This window comes from Onychomys torridus, chromosome X (genome assembly GCF_903995425.1).
Source record: "Onychomys torridus chromosome X, mOncTor1.1, whole genome shotgun sequence".
Lineage (NCBI taxonomy): Eukaryota > Metazoa > Chordata > Mammalia > Rodentia > Cricetidae > Onychomys > Onychomys torridus.
Window position 1 is genome coordinate 130,878,555 of NC_050466.1, and position 10,840 is coordinate 130,889,394.

General features: G+C 43.1%; 1 protein-coding gene across 3 annotated transcripts in view; it reads left to right on the forward strand.

Annotated features, from left to right (window-relative positions):
- The window catches only part of Phf8 (PHD finger protein 8), a 103,810-nt gene extending 95,191 nt beyond the window's left edge, over positions 1-8,619 (forward strand). For all 3 annotated transcript variants that reach the window (XM_036174200.1, XM_036174203.1, XM_036174201.1), the window contains 2 exons: positions 4,951-5,287; positions 6,109-8,619. In XM_036174200.1, coding sequence (XP_036030093.1) covers positions 4,951-5,287; positions 6,109-6,197 — 426 coding nt within the window. In that variant the 3' untranslated portion in view covers positions 6,198-8,619. The remainder of the gene's footprint in view (positions 1-4,950; positions 5,288-6,108) is intronic.
- The last annotated feature ends 2,221 nt before the right edge of the window (positions 8,620-10,840 follow it).

Here is a 10,840-nt window from a genome sequence, read left to right on the forward strand (position 1 = left end):
CCATGCCCCATGGAAGGCCCCATACCCATGTATAATAGACAGCATTAATTTGACTCAGTGGATTATTTAAAAAACAAAGAAGCCGGGCGGGGGTGGCACACGCCTTTAATCCCAGCACTTGGGAGGCAGAGGCAGGAAGATCTCTGTAAGTTCGAGACCAGCCTGGTCTACAGAGCGAGATCCAGGACAGGCACCAAAACTACACAGAGAAATCCTGTCTCGAAAAACCAAAATAAATATAAGTAAGAAAATAAAATTTTTAAAAAAGAGGATATGAAGATGGGAAGGAAACATGATTGGGGAGAATCTGTGAGGCTTTGGAGGTAGGGGAGTTATGGGTGAATATGATCAAAATACATTGCATGCATGTATAAAATAATAAGTAAAAATATGTATTGGGGGAAAAATTCTCAGAAAAGACTAGACCTATCATTTGCCTTTAGATTTAGTCCTGAGGAAGTGACTCAGTTGAGTACACTTAAGTTTTGAGTCACCCACTAATATTGGAATTTGGCCTTTTATAAAGAGGTTTATCTTATACCCTTTATCAAACATCAAACATTACCTGGCTCTTCACCCCCTGCTGCTCAAGAGAACAACATTCACCATTTTTTCATCCTAAAAGGTCACCTTCACTGAATCAATTTTACCTCTTAGCATTAGTTTACAATGTGCTTTAACATTTATTATGCTCAGAAACTCTAGGAGCATTTGGAGGTGAAGTTTTTCTTAACAACATCCACATAGCTCCTCATGCCACATCATATAGCTTAGAGCACTACTGAACATCTACTTAATGGTAGGTGCACCTATGTACAATGTCTATATAATATGCCCAGTAGTCTTGCTCAGTAGATGATATTTTCATCATTTTACAGGTAAAGAATATGAGGCTCACTTTAAGTGACTAGTCAAGAATAAGGAGACAAGATTCAAAATCATATCCTATAACTTCAGATAATATGCTACTTGATTTTTCAGTAAAGTGAAATAGTTAAATGCTTATTTATTTTAGTAATTATATCCTATATAAGTGAAATTTAAGAATTGTTTTTCATATGATGTTCTATAGAGATATAAAGTTTCTGAGAGATGTCTTATAGAGACTATTAATTGGGAGCCAGCAGAGATCAGGCAGGCCAAGCAGCTCTTCTTTGACTACAATTTCCCCATCATTTCTCAGTGCCACATAAGATGTAACTTATAAAAGTTTTCTATTGCTTTAAACAAACAGATGAAAGTTACTGTTAGTGCTGTAAGGAGTAACTACTATTTGGGTTGATGGAATTACTTCAAAGAAAAGGCTTTGAAGTTGGGGGTGGTATTAGAGGGTAGGTTTTTTTCAGTTTTGGGGTTTTGGGGTTTTTTTTGGGGGGGTGGGAAGGGACAGGGAAGCATTCTAGGGAAATATTGCTCCTTGTTATAGCACGAAAAGCCCTCTTTGCTTGTTCCATAGTAACTTCTCTCTGATCTCTTGACTGCCATCAAGTGTACATCCTTTGTCAACCGTACCTACTACAGTGTTCGTGATTTACTCTATGTACCAGATTGTCTCATGCCTTTATGGCTTAGCATAAAACATTCCTTCTGCCCATTCACATTACCTACTGCTACTTTATTTCTTTGATCTTCTATACTTCTATATAGCATTATCTCATGGTACTTCTGATCATAAAGATATTTTACATCCTTTATTAAAGAGTAGGGATGTATTTAAGTCGATATCCTCATTTTATTTGTTTGTTTGTTTGTTTTTTGAGCTGAGGATCGAACCTGGGGCCTTGCGCTTGCTAGGCAAACACTCTACCACTGTGCTAAATCCCCAACCGATATCCTCATTTTAATGACCACACATGATAAGTCAGTGTTGGAGTGAGTGAGTGAGTGAATGAATGAATAAATGAATGAGATTTTTCTGGATTGGAGACTTCATGTTGGGAGATGAGTATAATAAGCAATAGTTAAGAAGTAGCTGGGCGCTGGTGGTGCAGGCCTGTAATCCCAGCACTCGGGAGGCAGAGGCAGGTGGATCTCTGTGAGTTTGAGGCCAACCTGATCTCCAGAGCTAGTCCAGGACAGGCTCCAAAGCTATAGAGAAACCCCGCCTCGGGGGAAAAAAAAAAAAAGAAGTAGATTGTGGGGCCTGACAGATATATCTTCGAGTAAAGGCACTTGCCACCAAGCATGATGACCTGAATTTGATTCCAGGACACTCAGGGTAAAGAAGAGAACCTATTCCTGCAAGTTGTCCTCTGATCTTAACACTTGTGTTATGGCACCACCTGCGCGTGTGCGCGTGCACATAAAAAAAATAACAGATTCTGGAACAGCTATAACTGGCTTACATCCTAGCTTTACTACTCAGACAAGTCATACAATTTCTCTTTGTCTGAACTGTTTCATGAGCTTTGTTTAGGATTAAATGCAGGTGTGTGTGTGTGTGTGTGTGTGTGTGTGTGTGTGTGTGTGTGAGAGAGAGAGAGAGAGAGAGAGAGAGAGAGAGAGAGAGAATGAACGTGTTTGCTTGCGAACGCGTTTGTATGTCTGTCTGTCCTCCTTAGAATGACACTGGAAATAACCTTTAATCATTATTGGTTGGCTAGATGTAAGTAGTCACATAGTGAAATACCATGAATGTCAGGCCAGAAAGTTTGAATTTGGGAGCTTGATAGTAGATTTTTCAACAACAAAGAACTTGGCAAGATGAACATACTCCTATCATAAGGTAATCCACTTGCCACTTACATGCAAAAGAGAATAGCAACAATAGTAGGAAATTTTAAGCTAAGTAATCTAGATATGAAGACATAATTTATGGAGTCGGACCACAGAACAAGCAAACAGAATTTTTTGTTTGTTTGTTTTTGTTTTTCAAGATAGGGTTTCTACTGGACAGTGGTGGCTCACGCCTTTAATCCCAGCACTCAGGAGGCAGAGGCAAGTGGATCTCTGTGAGTTTGAGGCCAGCCTGGTCTACAGAGTGAGTTCTAGGACAGCCAGGACTATTACACAGAGAAACCCTGTCTTGAAAAATAAAAAACAAACAAACAAACAAAAAAGATAGAGTTTTTCACAGAGATCTGCCTGCTGGGATTAAAGGCATGTGACACTACCACCCAGCCAGAATTCATTCTTTTGTTTGTTTTTGGTTTTTTTTTTCGAGACAGGGTTTCTCTGTGTAGCTTTGTGCCTTTCCTGGAACTCGCTTTGGAGACCAGGCTGGCCTCAAACTCACAGACATACTCCTGCCTCTGCCTCCGTGCGCCACCACCGCCTGGCCAGAATTCATTCTTAATGTGGGTGAGAAAAGAGATTCCTGGTAAGGGTGTGACTGAACAGAGTAGATTCTGAAATCTTGAAAACCTTAGAAAAAGTAACTTAGGGCTGGAGAGATGACTCAGCAGTTAAGAGCACTGGCTGCTCTTCCAGAGGACCCAGATTCAATTCCAAGCACCTACGTGGTACTTCATTACAGTCTGTAACTCCAGTACCAGAGGATCTTGCACACTCACATACACATACATGCAGGTAAAACACAAATGCACATAAAGAAAAGGAAAATAACAGCCTTTTCGCCATAGTTTCTTTATCCTTAGAATGGGAGTATAATTCTTCTCATCCTTAAAAGTATTAAGTGACTGATTAAGGAACAGTGTCTGACATGCATTACTAATACCATTGCTCTCATCCTCCATAAATTTCTCTGGTATCCATAGCATAACAGATCTTCTGAAGGCAGGTCTAGGCTTTTGTTGCCAAGAGAACGCTAAGAAATATAGTCCTAGAGTTGGAATGTGTGGCTGAGTGGCATTTCAGAAAACAAATATATTCACATATCCTCAGCACCATCTTCCAGGTTCTCACAGGGCTCCACATGCCCATTATCCAGGAACCTACTACACACACAGTGGATAGTCTATCCATAGAGCAATAAGTGGATGAAATACAAGATAGTAGAAGAAGTGGCACAACTTCGTATTCATTTATTCCATTCAAAGGGAGATACTGAGATTCAGTGACCTACGAAACTGTCAAGTCCTCTGTTCAAAGAAAAAGATCAGCAAAGGAAAACAGATATTAGAAGAAATAGAGGCCAGGTGGTGGTGGCGCACACCTTTAATCCCAGCACTCAGGAGGCAGAGCCAGGAGGATCTCTGAGTTCGAGGCCAGCCTGGACTATAGAGTGAGATCCAGGAAAGGCGCAAAGCTACACAGAGAAACCCTGTCTTGGAAAAAAAAATAAAGAAATAGAGAATAATAATGAACTACTTGCTGAGTTCCTTTCATGTGTTATATATTTTTGTTATTATTTAAGCATTCTAACAACTCTGAAAAGCAGACAAAGCAGCTGAGATTCAGAAAGATCAGTAACTTTAACCAAAGTCATACAGTTTAGAAAACAGAAGCCTGGATTTGAAGTCAGGTTTGCCTTATTCCAAAGGTAACACTTTACTCTCAGTTCATTTGGGGAAGTTTTGTAACATGGTTAGATACTAGATCTAACTACTTTTCCATGAGGGTTTGGGCTTAAGTTACTTAATGTCCTTGTACTTCTGTTTTGTTATTTGTAAAATGAAGTTTACCCCTGCTTAGGACTGTTACAGGAATTAAATAAGAAGATTAAATAAAGTGCCTAAGCTGCTAGTGTAAATTTAGTTATTAGAAATGCCCGTAATTCACCAAAACCCAAGTCTTCAAAATCATTTAGTTTCTTGCCATTGTACTATTATTAAGTGGTAGTGATGAGTTAAGGCTACACAGTGCCAAAAAAATCACCATAGGTATTGGGAAGGTCCTTACTGTAGAGCCATACAAAGTAGATTTAGAAGGGATGGGGAAGAAGTGGCAAGATGCAGAAACTTATTAACCATTGTCTCTTACTTTCTAAGAAATTTTTCTTTTCCCTTTATTCACTCTTTAATCTCCCCTCTGACTTGGCTTGTATTTCAGGAGCTGCAGAAGGCCCAAAAGAAGAAATATATCAAGAAGAAGCCTTTGCTGAAGGAGGCAGAACAGCCTCGCCCTCAAGATTCCAATGTCGTTGTGACAGTGTCTGCACCAACAGTGGCTACTACACCCCAGCCTGTCAACTCCTCCTCACCGCAGCCACCTCCTGAGCCTAAACAAGAGGCTCTGTCGGGAAGTCTTGCTGACCATGAGTACACTGCTCGTCCTAATGCTTTTGGCATGGCTCAGGCAAATCGAAGCACCACCCCCATGGCCCCTGGGGTCTTCCTGACCCAGAGGCGTCCTTCAGTTGGCTCCCAGAGCAGTCAGGCAGGACAAGGTACATGACCCAAATGAGGATTCAAATGAGCAATCTTAAAGCTTCCCAGTCTCAATCTCAAGTGCTCTAGTAGATGAGAACACCAGGAAGGAGCACCGAAAGTCAAACTTGAGGTGCTTGTATTTGAGACCAATAGGCCATGGAGAGGTGGTCACCGTGGAGGACAGATTGGAAGTAGGTAGTCTGTACATCTGTCAGGAAGGAGTGAAGAAACCCAAACATAGGACCTCTGATCAGTAATGAGGAGAGAGGTGCTAAGTGGAAATAATAGTTGTGATCATATAGGATATGAGAAATGATTTGATGTGGGGGGACAGAAGCCTGAGAGAGAGAATTCCAATCCTCCTTTTCCTCTCATTGGCCAGAGCCCAATCCCTAGAGTATGGATGTGGTTCAAGGATACTAAGTTGTTTGGTGTAATGTTTAGGATTGACTAGAATGGGGGTTCTAATGAAAGAAGACCCTGAGGATGGCACCCACAGGGACACTAAACTATAGTCACTAACCCTGGTGCTCAGGATAACATGAATGACATGGAAGCATATTGACCTCCTTCCAGAATTTTCTAAGGAAAATGATTGAACCCAAAGAAGTTGGGGGGTTGGGAGCACACGGGACAGGACTAAAACTATAATGTTGTAATCAGAGAAGGAAGAGCCAAGCATGCGGCATTGAATAGAAGTAGTTAAGGAGGGTCCTTGCCCAATATGGCATAAGGATGAAGAACCTCTGTTGAGAGGAACAAAGGAGGGTGGTGCAACAGCAGTCGCTGCTAAAAAGTTGCTCACAAAGCCTCTGCTTACTTTGCCCCTCCTTTACAGGAAAGCGTCCTAAAAAGGGCCTGGCCACAGCAAAGCAGAGACTCGGCCGCATCCTGAAAATCCACAGAAATGGCAAGTTACTTCTGTGAGCCAAGCCCCATCGTGTCCTACTTCATCCCTTCACCCCCATTGCCTTCTTCGTTGTCAACTCGGGGCACTCCTGGATCCTATAAGCCCCGGACAAGGTGCATTGTCCTGCTTTCTTGGGACTGACCAAAGGCACGGACTATCCCCAATTCTCTTTCTCACTTCCACTATGAGTATCCTACCTTCCTTTTCCATATCCATGAGTAGCAGGTAAATGGGAGAGATTTCCAACTGAGAAGAACCTTTTCCTGCTCCTCCCACGTATTTCCCTTCCACCTTGTCTGTACTCTTTCCCACCCCTCCCCCATAATGGAATGAATGATGAAGAGCAGCATGAAGGGAGCCTGGGCCCTTCAATTTACCCACCATGTAGTGAGAGGCCCAATGCTTAACATTTGCTCCAACTCCAGCCCTGTCTCTAAGCCTGCCCACTTCCACCTGGTTTTCCTACCCCTTCCTCCCAATCCAGTGGATATGCCCTACCTTCAGTCTTGTTCCTGAAAGAAGGTTGTGGTCTTTATCTCTTTTTTGCTTCTTTTCATGAGGAAAATGAAGAGGGCCTTTATTGCCCTATTATGGGCCATCTCCAGAGCTGGCCTAGAAAAACTGACTTTATCTGTCTTTGGGGAAAAAAAGGAAATTCCTGTTACTTTTCAAGGTGGGGAACAAGGCAGATACCCAAGTCTTTGACCATGACTGTTGCCTAGCCCATCATAGAAGACTACTTTTGTCTGACTGCACATGAAGCTCCATGATGATCTTCAGGAATTTGCCTGTATTTTGACGACCTGTAGACCATTATCCCCCATAGCTGTACCTGGGTTCCAGCAGGTACATACCCACCCCTAGAAATCCGAAGTACCTGCCACGTTGCTAACTCTGGCTCTATAGCCTGCTCCTGCCACCTATACCACAAAGCACAGCCTGGACCTTCTGGAGGGGATGTAGTGGGACAACCTAACCCTGCAGGGTCATTTATCAGGATTCTCCATGCTTTTTTCCCGTCTGAGTTCTGAGTCTGAAGAAGACCTCAGGACTCAAATCTTCACCCTTGGACCTTCACTCTTCCAGACCACAGGCCAACATTCAAGCATAGTGCAGATAGGCTATCCAAGTCTGGATTTAGAAACAATGCCCATCTGTGAAATAGCAGATCTTCTGATCCAATTTTTTTTTCTCCTTTCCTTTGTGATTGTCACCATTTTCCAGACAGTGCCCCCACCTCGTTTGTGTTGCCTTACTGGCAATCTGGACTTGATGGAGACTGCCCCTCCAAACAATCCATTTTGGCACTGCCCAATTGGGAGTGTTCTCTACCTTCCGCTCGTCCTCACCCCAGCTTGCCTAGTACTTCTGGGGAATTTAACAGCTATGATGCAGACCACAGGGAATTTGTGAGGCCTCTGTGTTATCTTCGTTTGGGCTTTTTTCTTTTTTTCTGTACATCCACCCCTCCATGCTTCTTGGAATCAGGGGTACTTTAGCATATTTGCTTTTTCCCCCTTGGGGACCCCAGGGGCCAAGCAGTCCTCCTTTAGTCACACCAAAGGCAAAAGGCCTGGCTACCTCCCCCTTAGCACGTGAGGTCCCTATTCCCCTCCTTTCTACTCAGCTTTGCTTATCTTGGAGATTTCAAGGCAGTAGTGGGGAAGTAAGGGGGAAGCAGGAGACGCCTCTGACCCTATGTGGGCAACTTCCTGACTAAAGGCTGACTGTTGTCACCAAAAACAGGTCCCTAGCCCTTTCACCCATTAAAACTCCCTCTTGATCTTTCAAAGGCAGCTAATTGCTAGCACCCTCTCCCCACCCATTCCAGGCCTCTTTTCCCTCTGTTTCTTTGTTAGAAGGTTCTGTGGAGCTGAAACCCAGCCTCTGATGGGCTTTGTTTAGTTTAGTTGGGTTCTCAGAGTCTCCTGTTGTTTTGTGTTGTTTCCAATGAAAAGCAAGTTTACCCTCAGAGTTATGCTTTTCCAAAGAAGCTAGTGTGTTTTTATTGTTGTTATTGTTGTTGTTGTTTTGTTTTGTTTTTATGTTTCAGGTTCTAAGTGAAGTGAGGTGGAGAGGAGTTGGGAATAACCAAGGTTTAGAACATGGTGAGATAGTTACCTCTGATCTGCAATCCCCAGCAGAGAGCTGGGGCAGGATAGGAGGGCAGAGAGGATTTCTATTCACCTTTAATATATTTTTACAAAAAAGCAAACAATTTAAAAACAAACCCACCGCTTCTGTACATGTCTATATTTTTAGAAGTGGGTAGGATTGTGATTTCTGATGCAGGGCCTTTTTATAAATAGGTTAGAGTAGCATCATCCAGATTTCTCTGTTGTTTGTTCCCTTGTTTTTTCTTATGTTGTGTTACTAATGTAATTTATATATTTTTTAGATCTCCCTTTCCTGTAGAGATAAAAGTGATTTATCTTGGCAGTTTTGTTGCTTGACATTATTATTGGTGGTGGTGTGGGGGTGGGGGGGTGGGGGGTGGGGGTTGTTTGGGAAGTTACTTTCCTTTTGTCTCTTATTCAGCAGTTTATCAGTGGGCATTTCCCTAGGGCCCAACATTACACCTGAGATATGAATTTGGCAGGATCTTGTCCTCAAGGGCACAGCTTAAACATATGAAATACATAATTAAAGCAAAATAAGCAGAAAATAAAAGGTACAACAATTCAGTGGTCCTAAGAAGTTAGTTCAATAAGAAAGCTTTCAATAGTTTTCATGAGCTACTTTTTATTAGCATATACTAATTATACATGGCAATGTGTTTCATGACATTGTTATACATGTATATAATATACTTTGATTGCATTTATCCCCCCATAACTCTTTACGGTCCCCCTTCCATATCATGTCTTTTCTTTCATTGTTAGCGACTGAGTTACAGAAGCATGAGAGTGAGGTTATGTACTGGAACATGAGTAACTTACCAGTGAAGAAAATCTCTCTTCCTCCTCCAGCAACTATCAACTGCATTCATATCCTTAGTGATGGATGAGACCTCATGCTCCCCTCACCTCCCCATGACAGAATGCTGACAGGCCCAGTCCTTTGCAGGTCTTCAGCTGGATAATCAGCTGCTAAGAGTTCAAGTGCCATAGCTATGTCATATCTGTTAGAAACCATTCCACAACAATCCACTCAGGAATGATGTCTTCTGAGAGAAGGAAAACGAGACAGTGGAAGGATTTTAGAATATCTGCAGGAATAGTGGGCTAGGTTATTTTTGCTAACTCTCACTATCTCCAAAAGGGTAAAGTGTTAGTTATTAAGCGGCGCTTTACCTCGCAAGGAACATGTTCCGAACATGACAAGACCACAGAAGAGGTTTTATTAAAGAGGATAGAGGTGACAGGCCTGTATGAAACACATGTGGGTGAGGAGATAAGGGGGGCTCATGCAAGATGGCACCGGCTTTATGGGTTGGGCCATGCATGTGTACAGGAACTCCTGTGGGTACTCCAGGCATGTGTGTAGATTACATGGCTGCGTGCGCATGCGCGCGCGCTTTACGCAACCACTTAAAGCCACAGAGTCCTGGTCCCACAAGATGTCTGAACTGGAAATAGTTAGGCGGTCCGCCAGGCAAGCCCAACCATGTGGACATGTAATTTTCTATCATTAAGCACTGTTACCACCTTCAAGTCAGAGAATAGAAATGAGATTGATTTTCTTTTTCTTTTTTCTTTCTTTTTTCCTCCTTTTTTATTTATTATATTTGTGTTTTAATTTTACATATCAGCCATGGGTTCCCCTGTGCTCCCCCTCCTGCCCCCGCCTCCACCTTCCCCCCAGCCCCTCCCCTCCATTCCCATCTCCTCCAGGGCCAAGACTCCCCTGAGGATTCAGCTCAACCTGGTAGATTCAGTACAGGCAGGTCCAGTCCCCTCCTTCCAGGCTGAGCAAAGTGTCCCCACATAAGCCCAAGGTTCCAAACAGCCAACTCATGCACTAAGGATAGGGCCCGGTCCCACTGCCTGGGTCCCACTGCCTGGGTGCCTCCCAAACAGTTCAAGCTATTCAATTGTCTCACTTATCCAGAAGGCCTGATCCAGCTGGGGGCCCCACAGCTTTTGGTTCATAATTCATGTGTTTCCATTAGTTTGGCTATTTGCCCCTGTGCTTTTCCAATCTTGGTCTCAACAATTCACACTCTTACAGTCCCTCCTCTTTCTCGACAATTGGACACCTGGAGCTCCACCTGGGGCCTGGCTGAGGATCTCTGCATCCACTTCCATCAATTATTGAATGAGAGTTCCAGCATGACCGTTAGGGTGTTTGGCCATCTGATCACCAGACTAGGTCAGATCAGGCTTTCTCTTGACCATTGCCAGTAGTCTACAGAGGATGTATCATTGTGGATTTCTGGGGACCTCTCCAGCACTCTGCCTATTCCTGTTCTCATATGGTCTTCATTTATCATGGCCTGTTATTCCTTGTTCTCCCCACCTTACACCTGTCAGAATGGCTAAGATCAAAAACACAGAAGATAGCTTATGCTGGAGAGGATGTGGAGCAAGGGGAACTCTCCTCCACTGCTGGTGGGCATGCAAGCTTGTACAGTCACTTTGGAAATCAATATGGCGCTTCCTTAGAAAATTGGGAATCCGGGTTGGGGATTTAGCTCAGTGATAGAGCACTTGCCTAGCAA